Source organism: Somniosus microcephalus, chromosome 5 (genome assembly GCF_052327205.1).
Source record: "Somniosus microcephalus isolate GS21.2 chromosome 5, FLI_Smic_1.0, whole genome shotgun sequence".
NCBI lineage: Eukaryota > Metazoa > Chordata > Chondrichthyes > Squaliformes > Somniosidae > Somniosus > Somniosus microcephalus.
This window is the reverse complement of record NC_140991.1, coordinates 148,025,794-148,048,709: the sequence shown is the minus strand read 5'-3', so window position 1 is coordinate 148,048,709 and position 22,916 is coordinate 148,025,794. Positions and strand designations below refer to the sequence as shown.

Here is a 22,916-nt window from a genome sequence, read left to right as displayed (position 1 = left end):
ACCTCTATCAAATCTCCCCTTCACCTTCCCTGCTCTCTAGTCTCTCCAGATAACTAAAGTCCCTCATCCCTAGTACTATTCCAGTAAATCTCTTGCACCCTCTCCAAAACCTTGACATCCTTCCTAAAGTGTGGTGCCCACAATTGGCCACAATACTCTATTTGAGGCCTAACTAGTGTTTTATAATAGTTCAGTATAACATCCTTGCTTTTGTATTCTATGGCCGCGATTTTGGGTTCGGTGTCGGGATGGGTGCGGGTCAGCTGGTTTCCGGGTTCCAGTCCCGCCCCCAGCTGCCTCTGCTCCACAGACGTGATTTTCCCTTGATTGACCAACGGCCAATTAACAGAAGCGGGTGTGATGATGTCATTTGATGACGAGTCATCTGCCGGTTTCCTTAAAGGGACCATGCACAATTTTATTTTGACAGTTGATTTCTCAGTGTTTGACAGCTTTGAGGAGCTGAAAACACTGACAATCACTGCACAAAGGTGAACTCTTGCACCCAGGCTCTTCAATGACTCCCTTCATATGCTGGAATAGATGGCAGCTGCAGGTGAGATGACAGAAGCGATCTGTCACTGGTGAGAGAGTTCACCCAATGAGGTGGCACTGGACATATAGTTGGATTTAAAAACTTGTAAGCTAAAGAAATTTGTATATGTTTTAAAAATGCAGTAACCAACATTTTCTTTGCTCTGAAACTCACCATTTGCAACATTGCATCCTTCACACCACTTCTGCAGCTGTCATCTTTTCACAAACATTACACCAGACTCTCAACACGCCACACTTAACTGGCGTAGTGTCCGGACGTCGTGAAACCCGACCCAGAAGCAGGAAAATCGAAAAACGGGCTGAACACTACTGACGAGTACCTGTCAATAGGCAGGTAATTGCCTTTAATCCGTTTCCCGCCGCTAGGTGCCGGGTCCATTCGCAAATTGGGGACCCGACACTTGGGAAGGCTGTTTGGAGGCGGGTTGACAGCGGGTTCGGGACCTGCCGTCTATCAATAGGACTTTAACCTCTGACCCACCTCTCTGAGCTCCGGTAAAATCGCAGCCTATGTCTCTATTAATAAAGCCATGGATCCCATATGCTTTTTTGACAGCCTTCTCAACTTGTCCTGCCACCTTCAAAGATTTGTGTACGTACACCCCCAGGTCTCTCCGTTCCTGCACGCTCTTTAAAATTGTACCTTTAATTTATATTGCCATTTAGCATCTGTCCCATTGCTGCATCCACAAAAAAAATTCAATACTTACCTTTGCTGGGCCTCTTCGGTTCCATCGGCATGGAACTGATGGAAGCCTGCACGGCACAGGCTCTGACCAGTTCAGACATGCAATGGTAATCGGGTCCTATTAAGGTGATAGGCCCCTTTAAAAATGGAGCCAACCACATTATCGGGATGGTAAGGCTACCGACCTCATTTTGAAGCCATTACTGCCCTGTTAACACCAGGCGAAGGCAGTGAAAATCAACCCGGCAACCCCCCCACCACCCCCAAGTTTGAAAATTAATTTACGAGCAATTTTTCTAACGCTAGATGATTGTATTATTTCAGAGGTATATCTAAGGATAAGGCTGTTGTACATTTTTGAGTACTTTTTTGACAACAGATGGTCTAAATGAATATAAACTTACAATTTTATAAATGTGGATAATGTAAAATACCTGATGTTGAGCTATCTTATTGTACCATACAGTAACATACTGGTAAGTATATTATTATAAATGTGCTAACTATGACGTTTATTTTGTAAGTTCATAAGAAATCCTTTTTTGTGGGGTTACAATTATGGTATTTTACTTCCTGCTGTAACCACATGTTGTAGAGGGTGTTCAAAGATGAGAGTAACATGTTGGAATAGGGGCAGCTCTATGATTTACTTGGACTTTGCGAATCCTCCAAGTGCATAAGGGTTTTCTCTTTGGGGAACGAAGAAATAGTTGAAAATCATAATTCATACCACCTGCTTATTTTGATTCAATATTTGTAATTTCCATTTTATTTTAAATCACTGTTTACTATTAATACTATGATTGCATGTATTTTATGATATATAATTATATTCAACTTTGTAAAGTCTGTGGGTTGTGCAGTAAATAAATACACAGACTTTTGAAGTACAAACAAACAGGTCTTTACTATTCAGAGGTCAGGGCGAATCTGCCCTAGTTATCCTGTAACATCACTTATATACTGGTGTGGTCACTGTCGGTATTACCGTATACAGAAGCCAATCAAATAGTGCCACACCTAAAGTAGTTCTCTTAAAGGTGAACGGTTACACTCAATCGTTCCCTTAAAGGTAGACGGGTACATACACTACAATCCTCCCTTTTTAGCTTATTACTTACAGGGTCCCCGTTAAACATACATATCTTCAACTTCACATAACAATTTACAGATATACTCTCGGTGGAGAACAAACAATTTACAGAGATAATTCCGGTGGAGTCAACGTCATATAAAACAGTTTACAGATATACTTTCGGTGGGAACAGTTCACAGGTTCAGTCTCTGCGGAAACAGTTCATAGATTCAGTCTCTGATCTTGACTCATTCCGAACAGCATCTCTTTGGTGTAGCCGGTTCACATGGCTAGCGTGACTCCTCCATAGCCTTTTTCTTAACGTAACAGCTTGACCTTCCGTCCTGTTGAACCAGCAGTGCGGACTTTTACAACCAACTGGCTGTCTTGATAATTTTCGGGTTTTCAACTAATTTAGCTCCTTTCATGGTGTCCCGCCTGAGATGATAGTATTTTAGACAGTTATTATCTCCTGCTTCTTCTTTTTCTTTTCTGCCTTTTTGAAACTCTCGGAGCTCCTTTCTCTGCGGCCATCTGTAGCGCCACCAACTCTCTATGTTCATTAGACCTTAAGTGCTTCATGCGGATTTCTGTACTTTGGGAGTTTTCATCACAAACTGGGCAGACCAGATCCTCGTAATATTCAGTGTCACTCAAAAGGTCATGATAGTATTCGGGGTCGGCCTGAGTTAGGCCAGTGAGGGGCCCTTCTACTTCCTTCTTATCCAACTGGACGTTAGCCGACGGTGGTTCCTTCTCTGACCATCTTTCTTGAAAAGACTGCTTCAAGCATTCATATTCATCCCGCTCTTCCTGGGATGTCTGCCATTCCTTCACGCCTGGCCTCATTTGTGAGTTCAATACCTTCCCTTCCATCGGGGATTCCGTTATCAGGCTATTTAATCCTTCTACTGAAGTAGCTGTTTCCGCATTCTTCTGTTCCCCTTGACGTAATTCAGCATACTTTTGACATCCATGTGCAAGCTGTGTTGCCCCCTCAGCTCTCTCCGTGACTTTTGGAAGCTCCGAATTCTTTCCCTTTGAAACCTGAAACTCGTGTTCCCATTTTGGAGTCTTGTCCCTCAGCGTGTATAAGAGTTGGCTGGCCGTTAACTCTTCTACGGGGACACTGTGGATTAGCGCCTTCTCCATTTCATCCACCTTTCCCTCCAATGTTTTCACCTTCCTTTCCTCCGGTCCTTTGGTTTTAAGCGCTCGAAGAAATTGCGCCTTGGTGTTCTCTAACTCCTGATCAGGGGCCATTCCTACAGTCTCTGTGTTCCTTCCATTGGCCTTTCCTTCCACTGCCCGGATTCCTAGTTGAATATGTTCTTCAAGTTGTTGGACCTCTGCCATTGCCGCCTCATATTTGTCTTGGGTTTCCTTCAATAATTTAACGAGTTCTTGGACATCTTGAATTTCACGTTCTGCTATGTCTTCCACCTCTAATTTTCCATCTACGGATGGAATCTCTATCGATGAGTCTGTCTTGGCCTGGAGCTCGTCAAACATTTCCTGCAGCCTTTGTAATTCTCGCTCATGTTCAAACTTTAGTTGTTCATATGCTTTCACTAAAACTAGCTTTTCGGAGGTTGCCGAGTTAACCCCTTCCAGGATTGTAGTCTGGGCCCGTTCATACTGTTCCTTCAACTTGTTACACTCTGCTTGCAACGAGTCGTAGAGATGAACTGGGATAAAATCCTGGCTTCCTGAAGATTCCTCTTCCTTTAGGTCGTTCTGTAAATAGTCTAGCTCCTGAACAGTTTCAGGGAGATGTGATCGGTACTTGGCCACGATGGCTCTATGGTCGCTCTTTTCTCGAGCTAGCTGTCTCTGTTGTCTTTCCAGGTTCTCCCATTCAGTGTCCCAGAACTTTTCCATATTTTTCATCTCTTGTACGAGACGGTCACTCCACTGTTCTAATTGTTGTCGTACTTTGACATAAGTTTGAGTCCGAGCTCGGTGTTCTTCCGTCGTGGATGAATCCTTAGCTTGAACAGGCTCAGAATTCTCTGTCAACCTGGAGTTCTGCTCTGTAACTTTATTCTTCTTGGTGACATAAGTCTTTCTGCATGTCTTTGTTTCCTTTCCCATCGTCGGCAAGTCCCCTTTAGCCTTGTCATGCATATTTGAATTGGTCTTATCGTCATCCATCTCAGAATCTGAGCTGATAGCTTGCACCGAATCCTCCTTCATTATGGCTTTTAGGTAGTGCCATTCCATGTCTATTTTCTTAATCCACTCCTGTCCTAGAAGTGGTGGTCCTCCCTCAGGTAATACGTACAAATTCATTCTTGGGTGTTCTTTCCCTCTATCTCTCACCTTGACTCTTATTTTCCCCATGGGGTATACATTATGCCCCGTGTATGTCTGTAATACGAACTTGGTATTTCTCAAAGGTATGTGAGAGAACAGCCGGTGGTAGTCCCTTCGGTTGATGACTGATAGAGCTGATCCAGTGTCCAGCTCCATTCGTACTTGGACTCCAGCTATTTTTAGTATGACCCAAATCGTTTGTAGATCAGTTTCTTTCCCCACATTGTGGATCTTCAGACTACCCAGCTCCTGGTTGTTTGGGTCTAAGTCTGAATTCTGTTCGTCTGAACTCTTTTCAGCCACCTTGTGTACCTTGTTGTACTTTTCTTGTGGTGGCTTCCGTTGATTGTTGGTCTTTTTCCCGGACCTGCATACCTTCGCGATGTGACCCAGTTTGCCACATTTCCGACACTCTTGGTTCTTAAACCAGCAGTGATTCTGGTCGTGCGTGGTCTTCCCACAACGGTAGCATTTTGTTGTGCTCGAAGTAATTTGGTCCACCCCGAGTGCCGCCGCCTTTAGCTGCATTTCGGCCGTTCCTTTCGCTGCGGCTTCGTGTGATGCAGCTATGAGGACAGCCCTGTCCAGTGTGAGGTCGTTTTCTTCCAGTAGTCGCTTCTGCGTTCCTTCTTTGGACAATCCGCATACGAACTTGTCCCGCAGTGCCTCTGTCAGATTCCCTCCGAACTGGCAGTATTTCGCTAGCCTACGCAGTTCGACCAAGTATTCCGCATTGCTTTCGTCTTTCCTCTGCATTCTTGCGTAGAATTTGAATCGCTCAGCCAGCATCAACGGTGTGGGGTTCAAGTGGTCCTTCAGCACAGCCACAATTTCTTCGAAGGTCTGATCCGCTGGTTTAGCTGGTGCTATTAGATGCTTCAAGAGCCCATATGTTTTTGCCCCCATCGAGTTTAGCAATGTTATCGCCTTGTCGTCTTCCTCTATTTTGTTGGCTTCGCAATAGATCTCTATGCGTTCCACGTACGTGGCCCAGTCTTCTATTTCAGAATTAAAATCGTTAATATTCCCTCGCTTAGGCATCTTTCTTTCTTTGAAGCAGCACAGTATTTCTTTAAGTATTATTTATTATCTTTTTTTTTCTAAAATGGCGGTTTTCCTGCGAAAATGGCGGTTTCCCGCTCTTCCCTTCTCTCTCTCTCTCTCTCTCTGCCCACTTCAATGGCAGTTAAGATGGCGGTTCTTTTCCCGCGAAAATGGCGGTTTCCCGCTCTTCCTTTCTCTCCCCGCCCACTTCAATGGCGGTTTCCCGCCTCTGTCGTCTTCTCCGCCTAATGGCGGCTTTCCGCGTTTCTCCCTGGTGTAAGGGGTACGCTTTCCCCACAGCGGACAGGTTCAGCCGCTGGGCTGGCTCTCGCACAGCTCCCCTTACTCGGCTCTGTCTTTTCCTCCCGCCCGCACGGCTCTACCGGCGCTGGGTACACCCCGTTAACAGAGGACAGTTCAGCCGCTGGACTGGCTCTCGCGCAGTCTCTCTCTCCCCGTGCTCGGCTCTGTCTCTCCCTCTCCCGCACGTTCGGTTCTACCGGCTCTGGGTACTCCGTAGGTGGAGAACAGTTCAGCCACTGGACTGGCTCTCACGCAGTCTCTCTCCCCGTTCTCGGCTCCTGTTCGCTCTCCCACTCCCGCACGTTCGGTTTTGCCGGCTCTGAGTAGCCCGTTGGTGGAGAACAGCTCAGCCGCTGGACTGGCTCCTCGCAGTCTCTCACTCCGCACCCGGCTCTCACCCGCACGGTTCCCGTTCGCCTCCCCAGCCCTCTCGCAGACCGGTGTTTCCCTCCCCGGCTGCGGCTGGGTTTCTCCTCCCGCGCCTACTCGCAGGTTCAGCGCTTCGTGGCTGTGGTTGCTGCCCGGATTTTCCCCGCCGATCGCGGTCCGGCTGTCACCCGATGCCGTTGGACCCGACTTTTGGCCGGTACAGCTCCCCCTCGACCGAGGTCGAGTGCTCTGCCCTTCTCCTCTGGATACTTCTACCCCTTCCCCTACTCACAGTCTCTTCGGCCGCCTTGTTTCTTGCTGGTCGGCTCACTCCACACCGTGGTAGCAGGGTAATCAGTGCCTGTTGCTGATGAAGCTTTTGTTGCTAGTCTTCCAGCTTCTGTAAAGTACCACACTTTCTGTTGTTGTAGCCTCGTGTTTTCTTTTGGTAGCATGACGAGGGCGGTTGCCTCTCTTCGACGCTCTTTGTTACTTTGCTATTCTTGCCGCAGGGTACGATCGGACTCGTCGCCACTGTAAAGTCTGTGGGTTGTGCAGTAAATAAATACACAGACTTTTGAAGTACAAACAAACAGGTCTTTACTATTCAGAGGTCAGGGCGAATCTGCCCTAGTTATCCTGTAACATCACTTATATACTGGTGTGGTCACTGTCGGTATTACCGTATACAGAAGCCAATCAAATAGTGCCACACCTAAAGTAGTTCTCTTAAAGGTGAACGGTTACACTCAATCGTTCCCTTAAAGGTAGACGGGTACATACACTACAATCTTACTGTTTTTTAAATTTATAAACATGTACCTCATTTTGAAATTTGACTTTTAGTGTATTAATTTTTTAGGTGGTTGGTTGTAGTAAACAAGTATTGAAGGAATCAAATACAAACAGTTTATTTTTTAATGTTCTTAAAGTATTCATTGGGACTACATGATGATCATTAAATTTGCATGTCTAAACACTGGTGATTGTTATGGAATTGCTTGTGCACATCAATCATTGTCAATATACTATAGTGTTTTTGTAAATAATGTAAGATTTGAGATCTAATTTATCCAAATCTTTGGAAGACAGACAGTCCAACAATTCCAAAATATTTGTATTAATTTAAGTTTCAGATTTTTTTGTTGTTGTTTCATCTTATAGGCTTATCTCATTAGAAGAAGAAAAGGAGAATAAAGAATCTAACAGTTCAGGTATGGTTACATAACCTTGTAAAACTTAATTTGTAAAGCTAACAGCAATTTGCATGCACATCACATAGCAAAACATCCTAAAGTACTTTATATTCTGACTTGTCAAATATTTACCTAATTCCCATTCAAATGATGTTTATATAATTGCAGTTACGGAGACATGGCTGCAGGGTGACCAAGACTAGGAGCTGAATATCCAAGGATATTCGATATTTAGGAAGGACAGGCAAAAAGGAAAGGAGGTGGAGTGGCGTTGTTAGTAAAGGATGAAATCAGAGCAATAGTGAGAAAGGATATTGGCTCAGAAAATCAAGATGTAGAATCAGTCTGGGTGGAACTAAGAAGTACCAAGGGGCAGAAAACATTGGTGGGAGTTGTCTCTAGGCCTCCAAACATTAGTGGTAATGTAGGGGACGGCATGTAACAAGGGTACTACAGTAATCATGGGTGACTTTAATCTACACATAGACTGGCCAAACCAAATTATCAATAATACTGTGGAGGATGAATTCCTGGAGTGTGTATGAGATGGTTTTTTGGACCAGTATGTTGAGGAGCCAACTAGGGAACAGTCTATCCTAGATTGGGTATTGTGCAATGAGAAGGGGTTAATTAATAATCTTGTTGTGCGGGGTCCTTTAGGGAAGAGTGACCATAACATGATAAAATTCTTCATTAAGATGGAGTCCAATCGAAACTAGGGTCCTAAATCTAAACAAAGGAAACTACGAAGGTATGAGGAGGGAGTTGGCTATGATAGATTGGGGAGCTTCATTAAAAGGCATGACGGTGGATAGGCAATGGCTAACATTTAAGGAACGAATGCATGAATTGCAACAGTTATACATTCCTTTCTGGCGCAAAAACACAAAAGGAAGAGCGGCCCAACCATGGCTAACAAAAGAAATTAAGGATAGTATTAGATCCAAAGAGGAGTCATATAAAGTTGCCAGAAAAAGTAGCAAGCCTGAGGATTGGGAGCAGTTTAGAATTCAGCAAAAAAGGACGAAGAGATTGATTAAGAGGGGAAAAATAGAGCATGAGAGTAAACTTGCAAGGAACATAAAAGCGGACTGTAAAAGCTTCTACAAGTATGTAAAAAGAAAAAGATTAGTGAAGACAAATGTAGGTCCCTTGCAGTCAGAAACAGGAGAATTTATAATGGGGAACAAGGAAATGGATGAGCAATTAAACAAATACTTTGGTTTTGTCTTCACGGAAGAGGACACAAATAACTTCCCAGAAATGCTAAGGAACCAAAGGTATAGTGAGAAGAATGAATTAAAGGACATTAGTCTTAGTAAAAAAATAGAGCTGGAGAAATTAATGGGACTGAAAGCCGATAAATCCCCAGGGCCTGATAATCTGCATCCCAGAGTACTAAAAGAGGTAGCCATGGAAATAATGGATGCATTGGTTGTCATCTTCCAAAATTCTATAGATTGTGGAACAGTTCCTGCAGATTGGAGGGTGGCAAATATAACCCCACTATTTAAAAAAGGAGTGAGAGAGAAAACAGGGAACTACAGACCAGTTAGCCTTACATTAGTAGGGAAAATGCTAGTCTATTATAAAGGATGTGATAACAGGACACTTAGAAAATATCAACGGGATTAGACAAAGTCAACATGGATTTATGAAAGGGAAATTGTGTTTGACAAACCTACTGGAGTTTTTTGAGGATGTAACTGGTAGAATAGATAAGGGAGAACCAGTAGATGTGGTGTTATTTGGATTTTCAGAAGGCCTTTGATAAAGTCCCACATAAGAGGTTAGTGTGCAAAATTAAAGCACATGGGATTGGGGGTGATATACTGGCATGGATTGAAAATTGGTTAACAGACAGGAAACAGAGAGTAGGAATAAATGGGTCTTTTTTGGGATGGCAGGCGGTGACTAGTGGGGTACCGCAGGGATCAGTGCTTCGGCCCCAGCTATTCACAATATATATCAATGATTTGGATGAGGGAACCAAATGTAATATTTCCAAGTTTTCTCACTACACAAAACTAGGTGGGATTGTGAATTTTGAGGAGGATGCAAAGAGGCTTCAAGGCAATTTAAACAAGTTGAGTGAGTGGGCAAATACATGGCAGATGCAGTATAACGTGGATAAGTGTGGATAAGAAATGCAGAATATTATTTAAATGGTGATAGATTGGGAAATGTTGATGTATAAAGGGACCTGGGTGTCCTTGTACACCAATCACTGAAAGCAAACATGCAGGTGCAGCAAGCCATTAGGAAGGCAAATGGTATGTTGGCCTTCATTGCAAGAGAATTTGAGTAAAGGAGCAAGGATGTCTTACTACAGTTATACAGGGCCTTGGTGTACTGTAATTAAACAAATACTTACTGGAGTACTGTGTGCAGTTTTGGTCTCCTTACCTAAGAAAGGATATACTTGCCATAGAGGGAGTGCAGCGAAGGTTCACCAGACTGCTTCCTGGGATGGCAGCACTGTCGTATGAGGAGAGATTGGGTCGACTAGGCTTGTATTCATTAGAGTTTAGAAGAATGAGAGGGGATCTCATTGAAATGTATAAAATTTTGACAGGGCTAGACAGACTGGATGCAGGGAGGATGTTTCCCCTGGCTGCGGGCTCTAGAAAGAGGGGTCACAGTCTCAGGATATGGGGTAGGACATTTAGGACTGAGATTAGGAGAAATTCCTTCACTTAGAGGGTGGTGAACCTGTGGAATTCTCTACCACAGAAGGCTGTGGAGGCCAAATCACTGAATATATTTAAGAAGGAGATAGATAGATTTCTAGCTGCAAAAGGCGTTAAGGGGTATGGGGAGAGAGCAGGAATATGGTATTGAGATGGAGGATCAGCCATGATCATGTTGAATGGCGGAGTAGGCTCGAAGGGCCGAATGGCCTACTCCTGCTCCTATTTTTCTGTGTTTTTATGTTTTCGTGTTTTTCTCAATACCCACTTGTGGTAATAATTCTATGTTCTAATAACACTCTGGGGGTGGGGGGAATAATTCTTGTAAGCTTTCCCATCGGTCGTCTAATGATAATCTTAAATCTATACTCTTGTGTTACTGACTAATCAACCAGTGGAAACAATCTTTCACTTTAGCAGTTTTAATACAACTCAGTAGCTTGCTAGGCCACTTCAGAGGGCAGTTACGAGTCAACCACATTACCTCTGTTCTTCCACTATGTTAAGAATCATACAATTTAGAATATGCTTTCCTTCGCTATTTTTCCCTAAATGATTTCAGGGGCACTGGAGAAGATGCCATCGTAGGATATGTACTGCCTATAGTGGGACGTGAAGTAATGGAGCCATGAGAACGCAATGTGAGAGCAGTGCCACAAAAGGTGGACCACAGAAGAAAAGCGATGCAAGGGGGCTCGTTAAAGCCTAAGTGCCAGATTGAATTTCTACCTAATTTGGCATACCATTATACCCTGTCTCATATCTTTCAAAGCGTAACAGAGATGAAAATCAGTCCCTCACTATTCTCAACTCCTCCAGTACTCCAAACTGACCTGGGTCCACCTTAGACCTCATCTGAGACCAGACTAACTTAGAGGCCTTATCACTAAATATGAATGGAAGTCAACTCCCAAATCCTGTGTCTCTAGAAAAACAGCCATTTCCCTACCTACCATATGACTTCTGACCTCTCATAAAGATTCCCATGGCATAATAAACAGTGGCACATGAATGGAAGGATGAAGCAGCTGGAAGAGGTAGTGGTCAGTTTTTCCTCCCTAGCTGCGAGCTACACAAACCAATTACAGGTACACTACCCTTTATCCGAAAACCTCGGGACCAGCCGTGTTTCGGTTTTCGGAAAATTTTGGATTTCAGAAGGTATTTTATAAGACTGGGAAATTTGTCGGGGGTGGGGGTCGGCGGGAGGGCGGGGGTCGGGGTCGCGCGCACGACTTACGCTGAACGAAAACACTTTTGGTTTTCAGAAGTGCAGATAAAGGATACACTATCCCTTATCCGAAAGGGTCGGGGGTGGGGGTCGGCGGGGGTGGGGGTCGGCGGTGGGGGTCGGCGGGGGTCGGGGGTGGGGGTCGGCGTCGTGCGTACGGCTTACTCTGCCCTGCTCAGCATAAGTCGTGCGCCACTCTGGTCTTGTCGTGCGCACGACTTACGCTGAACGAAAAAACCTTCGGCTTTTAGAGGGTTTCGGTTTTCGGAAGTTCGGATAAAAGGTAGTCTACCTGTACTATAAACTGACAATTTTCGTCACATGATAAAGAAATTTGGACATTGAATTAATGTGCAATTTCTACCAGTTCCAACATTTGTTCACACTCTAACATGGCTGAGTAACTCCGCCAAAATAATTTACTGAGTTGTTGGTGTCCAGTAGACACAAGCCCTGAAATTCTGCAGGCGTTCTCCCGGTCTCTCTCAGTAACTTGAGGAAAAAACTGGTGGAACCCCTAGAGAAACGGTGTTAATGGCTGCAGACGGCCATGTGTGCCATTTCACTGGGGGTTCCACTCGTCCCCTGCCAAAGTTGCAGCACGAGACTGGAATTTCACAGTGTTTAAATAGTGTTTAAAGAGAATCTTCAGAGGTATGAAAGGAATTAATTTTAAAGTTTTAACTTTAACTGTTAAAATGGTGTCTTGATGGTGACTTCTAGCCCAGAATTTTTACCTTGGAGTTGGGTCAGGTGTGTGTGGGCTGCGTAGCGGGTCAGGAACGCGATGTTCTGAGCAGCGCGTTGTTCAGAGCGACTTTAACTTAATGGCCCCAATTGAAAGACTCATGCGCATTTCCCGGCCCTATTAAATGGTGCGGGTCTGATGACATCATCGATGACTCGTTTCCAGCACCGATATTTAAAGTAGGTTTGCACTGAACTCATTTGAAGGTTGTTAGAGGAGGGTGGAACCTAACAAACAAACGCCTGAGTACTGTTATAAAGTAGCAAGGATGGATAGCCAAAGGCAGAGAGCTGCACCACGCTTTTCAGACTCATCCCTGCATACTCTGGTGGAGGCAGTCAGATCACACAGGGAGGTCCTCTTCCCTGCTGATAGGTGAAGGAGACCTCCATAAGAGATCAAACGAGCCTGGCTGGATATAGCTGAGGAAGTCAGCAGCAGGGATGTGGTGAGGAGGACCTGGATCCAGTGCAGGAAACAATTCAATGATCTCATGAGGTCAGGAAAGGTGAGTGCAATGCCACACTCGCCTTCATCCTGATGTGCCTACAAACACATCCCCATCATTCTGCTTTCCCAGGCCTATTCCTGCACATCATTCCTCACACCAACATACCTTGCACGTCCACCCCGTCCCCTCTCTCTCTGTACATGCATAAGAACATAAGAGCATAAGAAATAGGAGCAGGAGTAGGCCATTCGGGCCGTCGAGCCTGCTCCGCCATTCAATAAGATCATGGCTGATCTGATCTTGGCCTCAGCTCCACTTTCCTGCCCGCTCCCAATAACCCTTAATTCCCCTGTTTTTCCAAAAATATGTCTATCTCAGCCTTGAATATATTCAATGGCCCAGCCTCCACAGCTCTCTGGGGTAGAGAATTCCAAAGATTCACAACCCTCTGAGAGAAGAAATTCCTCCTCTTCTCTGTTTTAAATGGGCAACCCCTTATTCTGAAACTATGCCCCCTAGTTCTAGATTCCCCCACGAGGGGAAACATCCTCTCTGCATCTACCCTGTCAAGCCCCCTTAGAATCTTATATGTTTCAATAAGACCACCTCTCATTCTTCTAAACTCCAATGAGTATAGGCTCAACCTTTCCTCATAAGACAACTCCTTCAACTCAGGAATCAACCTAGTGAACCTTCTCTGAACTGCCTCCAAAGCAAGTATATCCTTCCTTAAATAAGGAGACCAAAACTACGCAGTACTCCTGGTGTGGCCTCACCAACGCCCTCCCTGTACAGTTGTAGCAAGACTTCCCTACTTTTATACCCCATCCCCCTCGCAATAAAGGCCAATATTCCATTTGCCTTCCTAATTACTTGCTGTACCTGCATGCTAACTTTTTGTGTTTCATGTACGAGGACACCCAGATCACTCTGTACCGCAGCATTATGTAGTTTCTCTCCATTTAAATAATATTTTGCTTTTTTATTCTCCCTACCAAAGTGGATAACCTTACATTTTCCCACATTATACTCCCATCGGCCAAATTTTTGCTCGCTCACTCACTTAACCTATCTATATCCCTTTGCAGAACCTTTGTGTACTCCTCACAACTTGCTTTCCCACCTATCTTTGTATCGTCAGCAAATTTGGCAACAGTACACTCGGTCCCTTCATCCAAGTCAGTAATATAGATTGTAAATAATTGAGGCCCCAGCACTGATCCCTGTGGCACCCCACTAGTTACAGTTTGCCAGCCTGAAAATGACCCATTTATTCTGACTCTCTGTTTTCTGTCAGTTAGCCAATCCTCTATCCAGTCTAATATATTACCCCTAACATTGTGAGCTCTTATCTTGTGCAGTAACCTTTTATGCGGCACCTTATCGAATGCCTTCTGGAAATCCAAATACATGATATCTACTAGTTCCCCTTTATCCACCCTGCTCGTTACATCCTCAAAGAACTCTCGTAAATTTGTCAAACACGGTTTCCCTCTCATAAAACCATGTTGACGCTGCTTGACTATATTATGATCTTCTAAATGTCCTGCTATTACTTCCTTAATAATGGATTCCAGCATTTTCCCAATGACAGATGTTAGGCTAACTGACCTATAGTTTCCTGCTTTCTGTCTCCCTCCTTTCTTGAATATGGGAGTTACATTTGCAGTTTTCCAATCCGCTGGGACCTCTCCAGAATCCAGGGAATTTTGGGAGATTACAACCAACGCATCCACTATCTCTGCAGCCACTTCTTTTAAAACCCTAGGATGCAGGCCATCAGGTCCAGGGGACTTGTCAGCCTTTAGTCCCATTAGTTTGCCTAGTACTTTTTCTCTAGTGATAGTGATTGTTTTAAGTTCCTCCCTCCCTATAGCCCCTTGATTATCAATTATTATTGGAATGCTTTTAGTGTCTTCTACTGTGAAGACCGATACAAAATATTTGTTCAAAGTCTCTGCCATTTCCCTGTTTCCCATTATTAATTCCCCAGTCTCATCCTCTAAGGGACCAACATTTACTTTAGCTACTCTCTTCCTTTTTATATACCTGTAGAAGCTCTTACTGTCTGTTTTTATATTTTTAGCTAGTTTACTCGCATAATCTATCTTCTCCCTCTTTATTTTTTTTTAGTCATCCTTTGCTAGTTTCTAAAAATTTCCCAATCCTCTGGCCTACCACTAATCTTTGCAACATTGTATGCCTTTTCCTTCAATTTGATACCACCCTTAACTTCCTTAGTTAGCCACGGATGGTTCATCCTTCTCATACAGTCTTTCTTTCTCACTGGAATAAACCTTTGCTGAGAGTTATGAAATATCTCCTTAAATGTCTGCCACTGCTTATCTACCCGTCTTACCCTTTAATCTATTTTCCCAGTCCACTTTATACTCTTTTATATTCACATCCCCATCTGACTAACACCACAGAAAGAGGCCATTTGGCATTGGCACTCCAGTCCCTCATAGTCACCCTCTACAGATGTAAGTCACTCTCTATAGATGTAACCCATTCGTTCCTTACACTCATTCCATGACTCTCACTCAATCTTCTCTTCTTTCCCTCCTTGCAGGAGAAAAGGGCCCAGAACAACAGGGAGAGGGAGAGGACCGAAGGTGGCCCTCCAGTCTTCACACAACTAACAGCAGCAGAAGAGGGGGCTCTGGAGATCTTGGGAGTTGGAGAGATGCTGGCAGTGGGAGACGGAGAGTAACTTGGTGACAGAATTATATCTCATAAAGCCACTTGGCGTACAACAGTCACCCATATGGTGACTCATGTCAGCAGCAGTGAAATATCATCATGTACATAATGGTAATGTTACCCATTCTTATTATAACACTTCTAATTCATCTCTTTACTCTCCCACAGGTCCATCAACTGCTCCCCCCCTCCACACCCACTGTCAAGCCGGAGGAGGAAGACAACTCCTCAGAGGAGCCTCCAGGCTCTGAGGGTGCACCGTCAGCAGACCCAAGCGCACCCAGCACCAGCACAGATACGCACACCCTGGTGGATCCTTTGCGAGATAGAGTACAGTTGTCACCTGGTGTCTCACAATTCACAAGTGAGCAAGAGCAAGTGGTGTTGACAGGGACAGCAGTGGAGAGTCCTCGCTCCAAGCGCTGTTGAGCTACATGCAGATGCTGAGCCTCAGGGGCCATCAAGAAAGAGGGTCATCTTGGAGGGGCAGCACCAATTGCACGAGGCTCTGGCATCTTTTACAGCCACGATGTCTGCAAATGTTCAGAGAATGAGAGGTCCATCTCCAACATGAGCGCTGCCATGTTGCAGGCGATGGCGACTGTGTGCTGTTCCATGGAAAGGATGGCCACCTGCATGGAGCAGCAAATATGCCAGTCACATGAGCACATGCTTGCTGTGGACAACAGATGGCAGACACTCATAGACCTCCTCTCAAGGAGGGATATAAACGTAGATTGGGCCTTCATCGGCCCACTGCTGTGCAGCAAGATGCTCTCCAGCTCCTTGCTAGCAGGGAAGTATGGGTGGCCCATGAGAGGGATGATGATGAGAGGGGACATGGAAGTGGGGGCTATTCTCAAAGCGCACCCCCTTCTCCCCCGTTGCCTCCCCCTCAGTCAGAGCCTCACGTGCTTCCTTGGATCCCGATAGCTGAGTCTGCCCCTGTACAGTCACAGGAGGAGCAGACTTTGGCGGGGCCATCACAGGCTCCAAAACCCAGAGGACGTCCGCCAAAAGTGTCTAACGAGTCGCAGCCGGGAAGTGAGCAGCCTACAACTACCTCTGCTGAAGCCACAAGGATTGCATCTCGTAGAAACACTTGGAAAAGAAAAATGGGCCCAAAGTGGATGCACATGGGTATATGAAAAAGTGTTAGTGTTAAGTTTCAGTTATTTTTATGACACACATAAATGTTTTTCTTTGCACTACTTTCGGGTCTTGTCCATCTTTGCCTCAAACCTTGGAAGTGGCTTTGCCACTTGGAGTGAATGGTGAGACATTACTTAACCTCGAGCATTAGGGTGAGAGGAATGCCTTGATCATTGTAGAGATGCTTTATGGTGTTGTTTGGGGGGGCGGGGGGGGGCTTAGTACAGCATGTGGCTGCATTGGAGCAAGTTAAGTAAATCTGGCCATGATGAGGCCATCCTGGGCCTCCCAGGCAGCAATGTGCGCCGCTGCTGGTCCCATCTCCACCTCAGATGCCTCCTCCTCCTCCTCATCTTCCACCTGCTCCTCTTCCTCCAATGAAGAGGCTCTGCGCCTGTGTTGGGAGTATCGCCTCCAGTGCGTTGCAGCTCTATTGTGCCTCCTTCTTTCCTGTGGAGCATCAGGTCATTGAGGAGTTAGTTGGCTGCTGTTGCGGTTGCTGCTGGTGTTGGTGGTGGGGCTCATCTTGGGCTGATTCTGAGGACCAAGGTGAGACATTATAAGCAGCACCCATGCTGATTTAGTAGATGGCAGGTAAAGTGGAGATGAGAGGGCCAATCCCTCAATGTTGTGATAGTGACAAGCAATGTGGTGAGAGTGGCATCCGAGGTTTCAAAAATGACCTGCAAGCTGCAGACACCCAAATCTATGAACAAAATGGAATGAGCAAGAGCCTTTTCATGAGGCAAGTAATGAGGTGTAATGTTGCAGTATTTATGTGCTTTTCCCAGCTGTCAATGAATGAACTCGCCAATGGCCACTGAGCGTCCGCCTCCCCTTCACAGGCGAGGTACCCAAAATCCGTGAATCCCGTGCTCCTGCAGTTAAACTCAAAAGTTGGCGTTAAAATCACTCTTAAGGCTCTCTCAACAAGCACATGATGATTTCAATGAGGTTGCCCGCCTCTGCCGATCAGGTCCGTGTTGCGCCTTCAAAGTCGCCCGAGTTAAATGCGCGAGACGGCAGGTTCCCGACGCGCTTGCTATTTCCGAGATTTTTACTGCCGACCCGCCCCCAAGCCCATACACTCGGCAATGGGAAAATTCCGGCCCTAGTTCTTTTTTCGATTTTCTCCCAAATCTTTTTACTCAGCCTTGCCTTCAGCAGTTAGGGAGTTGCTTAATTTTCTGTAACTGCAATTACTTGTCAGTAATCTGAATTTGCACTTGGATATTTTCAGATACTCCACTGTCCCTTGTAATGGAAAAAGATGCCTTTTCATCTTTGGCGGCATTGTCTTCAAGCAATCAACATAGATCAGGTAACGTTATCCTCAGTGCATTTATTGCAATGCCTGTAAGGCATTTATTTCTTCTTTCTGTAGGTGAGATCTTTGAAAAAAGTGCTAACAACATTTTAAAACTTTCCCTCATTAGAGACTGTAGATGATTTGTTAGATTTGAAAAAGGAGGAAAAGGCAACTTTATCTCTGAGTGGTAAGTGCAAAAAAAACTGCAACTTATCTAACCAAATTAATTTTGTTGAAAATGAGCTAATCATTGATCAAATCAAAATAATGCGATAGATTACAAATTGCCTTAATTGATATATCTGTGGAATGCTGTCTATATATTTCTCAATTAAAAGTTGGTTTGTGTCAGATCCATCACCTTTGATTTCACAGGACCGAATAGCTCGAGCAAATTTATTGGCCATCTGTTTATCTTCAGTGAAATTTTATTTTTGATGTGTATACTGCCATTGCTGTCTATAATTGCACCTCACAATGCTTCAAGGTACTGGTTTTGATTGGACTTTTTTTGCAGTGACTTCTATATAAATATTTATTTGCTTATGAACATTGATTTCTGCCATGTTTTCACATTGGAATCCAGAATTCCAGAGATATGCCAGGGAGGAAATGGCTTTGTATGGTTTAGTTCAAATTATGGGACAATTTTCTCTGCATGATAAAACAAAATGTGGTTAATCGGGGAACAATTCTTCCACTCTTGGATACCTGGTCCTGTGGTGTATGTAACCGTTCCACCTTTAAGAGAACTATTTTAAGAGATGCACTACTTTATCTTGGCTGCTGTATACTGTAATACCGGTGGTGACCACACCGGTATATAAGTGCTGTGTAATGATTTATTGGGCAGTTCAGCCTGACCTCCGACTAGTAAAGACCTGTTGAATTTACTCTTGTGGTCTGTGTGCAGTGATTCTTATTAACAATAACTAGAACACACAGACTTAACAGTGGCGACGAGGACGCTCTTACCCTGCGGCAGAGACATATCCAAGGCAGTTTAACGGGCGTCGAGCAGAGGCATCCGCCCTCATCATCCTGCTGAGAAAAGACTCGGGTCTGAAGAGCAAGGAAGAATCCTGACACGAAGCCTTCCATCAGCAACAGGCAGTGATCATCCCTTCTATCACGGTGGTGGGTAAGCCGATCAGCGACGAGCAGCAAGTCGGCCACGTTGGCTGTGAAGTAGGGGAGGGAAAAACGGAGGATATAAGGGCGGAGAACTCGACCACGGCCGGGGAAAAGAGCCGGACAGAAGTCGGGGCCAGAGGCGCTGAGACTGGGGCAGCGTAAGGCACGGGAGCCGCGGTGAATGCAAACGCAGCCGGTGTAAAAGACCGGGCTGCAAGCGGGCTGGGAGACGCAACAGCGTCGAGAGAGAGCTCGACCGCGACCGGGGAAAAAGGCCGGGCAGCTACCGAGGCCGCGAGGCGCGGGATAAAATTTAAAAAAAAACGCGGAGAACTCAGCCGCAGCCGGGGGAAAGGACCGGACTGCAAGAGGGGCTGGGAGGCACGATTTGAGAACCGCTGGGGAGGGCAAACGCAGCAATACGGCAATCGCCATTACAGCCAGCGGGGGAGAAAGGCAAACGCGGGAAGCCGCCATTTTCGTAGGCGGGGGAAGAAGACAAGCGCGGGAAACCGCCGTTTTGAAGAAAAAGAAAAAAAAATTCTTTTTGTTTCTCAAGAAGATTGCGAGGATGCCTAAGCGTGGTAACATCAACGATTTCGATCCCAATGTTGAAGATTGGGCCACGTATGTAGAACACATAGAGATTTATTGTAAGGCAAATAAAATATCAGATGAAGATAAAGCACTAACCTTACTAAACTCAATGGGTGCGAAGACATACGGGCTATTGAAGCATCTTCTATCACCAGCTAAACCGGCGGATCAGGCTTTCGCTAATATTGTTGCTGTCCTGACAAATCATTTGAACCCCACACCGCTGATGTTAGCGGAACGATTTAAATTTTATGCGAGAACGCAACTGAAAGAGGAAAGCAACGCGGAGTATTTAATTGAACTGCGTAAGCTAGCGAAATACTGTCAGTTTGGGGAAAGACTGACAGAGGCACTGAGAGACAAATTCGTGTGTGGATTGTCGAAAACAGGAACACACAAACCGTCTGCGCGATGAGGCCAAACGAATCAAAGCTGAGCAAGAAAGGGAATATGTCAAATTCATCGATCAGTTGAAAGCTAAGAAGAAAGAGCACCCTTTTGTGAGCAGTGTCAGCAGTAATAAGCCACTCAGGGAATTGGTGGCAGAGGCAAAAGCTGAAGTGATGGAGGAAATAGAAGACAATAGCGAGGAAGCAGAAGATGATGACTCATCTGAACCATTATCACCCCTACCAGGTCACGCACGTGGTCCTTCCGAACTGAGCCAAATCAGTCTGGAAGCAGAAAAACTTCCCAAGGTACTCGAGCCTTTAGAAGTCAACAATGCTGGTTCTGAAGTTACGAAAGTTCAAGCTGTTAAGTCCAGTGAAGGACTATTAGATGAGTCACCCCAGCAACGGGAACCAGAGACCCCTGAAAGGCGTTATCCGTCTCGGATCAGGAGGCCTCCTCAGAGACTGAATCTGTGAACTGTTTTTACATGAAGTTGTGTATATATGTTATTATGTTATGTTAATGGGGAATATATACTGTTAAGCTAAAAAGGGAGGATTGTGGTGTATGTAACCGTTCCACCTTTAAGAGAACTATTTTAAGAGATGCACTACTTTATCTTGGCTGCTGTATACTGTAATACCGGTGGTGACCACACTGGTATATAAGTGCTGTGTAATGATTTATTGGGCAGTTCAGCCTGACCTCCGACTAGTAAAGACCTGTTGAATTTACTCTTGTGGTCTGTGTGCAGTGATTCTTATTAACAATAACTAGAACACACAGACTTAACAGTCCATTAGTGTCTACAATTTTAAGTCTCTTCCTATTGTTGATGGTGAACTGCAAGAGATGTGCTGCAACATGAGGAAGGATAATAGCTTTTTTGGTCAAGACAAAAATTAGCTTATATGTTTGCTATGATGTAAATAGAACCAAATTAAGCTCTTTATTTACCAATGTTTTGGACCTAAAATTTAATAACAGAATTGTTTTTGTGACATTTGAACAAGTGTTGTATTAAATTTTAAATGAGCGACTGTTAATAGTATCATATTACTGTCAAATACATAAACTCTCTGCAGCCAGCAAGAGGCCACAGTAGTGTTAGATTGGTCTTGCAATGTTCACAAATCTAATTTCAACAAATGAATAACTTGAACAAAAAGACCAACTTCTGAACTGTTTGCTTACCTTTACAGTCTAGTCAAGGCCTGTAATTTAGTAGGGGGCAGAAAAAATACTTTTACTCCCTAATACCTTTATGAATAAATAGACAGCATAATGTGATACAGAGTCATATAAACTAGAAGCTTCCAGATTCAATCCTAGTGTGCACTGAATTAACTGATCTACAGTTGGCCCCAATTTCTCCTGATTAGGCAGAGAGAAAAATAAATTAGCCAGGGTTCCCTGATGGCTATTTAGAAAATCTTACTAGAAACACACCTACAAGATTAGGCTTAGATATAATGCTCCCATGATAAAATAGGGTGCCTAACCTCACTGTCAGGTTCACACATGAAGAATGGCAATTCGAACAAAGTAAAGAGCCCAAAAATAAAAACAGAAAATGCTGGAAATACTCAGCAGGTCAGGCAGCATCTGTGGAGAGAAAAAAGAGTTAGGCCTAGAAGTTGGGTTGGTAGCGCCGGCGCTGAGCGCCTAAAGAGACCTAGAATTGGGGCGATACCCTATGTTGGGGCGGTCGCTATGAAGATAGCGACAACTCAGATATCGACTATACATTTAACGCCTGCGCTAAGTGTTTGCGTGCGCCCGCGAGCGCAAGCAGATCATGACGTCATTTCAGTGTGCAACGCCTTTTAGGAGCGCCTGAGCGCATATTGGGTGGCGCCCGGAGCCTTAATGCCTAGCGCTTTTAGTGACAGTTCGAGGGAGGGCTAGCAGGCCCTTCTCGGAGTAGGGGGGCGCTATTTAAAGGGGACAGCTCTAGTGCAGAAGCTTCAGCCACTTGGCCTGCTCATTGCGATCGTTGCTGGAGAGAGTTGGCGAGCTACTATGGAGCAGAGTTTTGGGAATTTAGCTTTAGAGTACTTGGGACCTTCAAACCTGTCCGAAGCACTTGCAGCACTACACCTAAAAGCCTTTTGACCAACTGGCATCGGGATGGGAGCTGCTTTGGAGGGCGACGGCCTCATGGCCCAACACTGTGAAGGGGCAGAGAGACGGCGGGAGAGAGGGCCGGGATTGGCCAGAAGGAGGAGGGGCAATGGAGGTCAGCCAATCCGACGGGATGCTGCGAGGGTCTTTAGGCAGCAGGTGTCAAGCCTTGACATGTCGGAGGAGCAGTGTTTGCGAAGGCTCCGATTCTAGAGGGACATTGTTACTGATCTGTGCCACCTGCTTGGTCAGGATCTGCAGCCGCGTGAACGGTGCAGAACCTCTCTGTCCGTGTTCGCTAAACTGACTGATGGCCTCAATTTTTATGCCAACGGATCCTTTCAGTCAGCCATTGGGGACATTGCGACTATCGCTCAGGTTGCAGTCCACTGTTGCATCCGGCAAGTTACAGATGCCCTTTATAGGCGAAGGCGTCAATTCATGACCTTCCCTCTGACCCTGCACAAGCAGGCGGAGCGCGCGCAGGGTATCGCTTCTATTGCAGACTTCCCCATGGTGCAGGGGGCGACTGACAGCACACACGTGGCTTTGAGGGCGCCATGCCAGCATCCTTAGGACTTCCGCAACCGCAAGGGGTTCCACTCCCTCAACGTGCAGCTGGTCTGCGACCACCGCCAAATCATCATGGCAGTCACCGCGCATTTCCCAGGGTGCAGCCACGATGCCTTTATCCTGCGGTTGACCTCAGTTTGTAACCTTTTTGAGGGGCTGGCTCGAACACGAGGCTGGCTTACTGGGGACAAGGGCTATCCTCTCTGCCCATGGCTGATGACAACACTCCGTATGGCCGACACCCCAGCAGAAGAGCTGATCA

General features: G+C 45.3%; 1 protein-coding gene across 5 annotated transcripts in view; it reads left to right on the top strand.

Annotated features, from left to right (window-relative positions):
* ica1 (islet cell autoantigen 1) overlaps positions 1–22,916 on the top strand; it is a 322,738-nt gene that overhangs the window by 244,798 nt on the left and 55,024 nt on the right. For 4 of the 5 annotated variants that reach the window (XM_085988367.1, XM_085988363.1, XM_085988368.1 and 1 more), the window contains 3 exons: positions 7,518–7,567; positions 17,765–17,845; positions 17,961–18,020. In XM_085988367.1, the coding sequence (XP_085844493.1) occupies positions 7,518–7,567; positions 17,765–17,845; positions 17,961–18,020 (191 nt within the window). The remainder of the gene's footprint in view (positions 1–7,517; positions 7,568–17,764; positions 17,846–17,960; positions 18,021–22,916) is intronic. The other variant, XM_085988366.1, reaches the window with a different exon arrangement.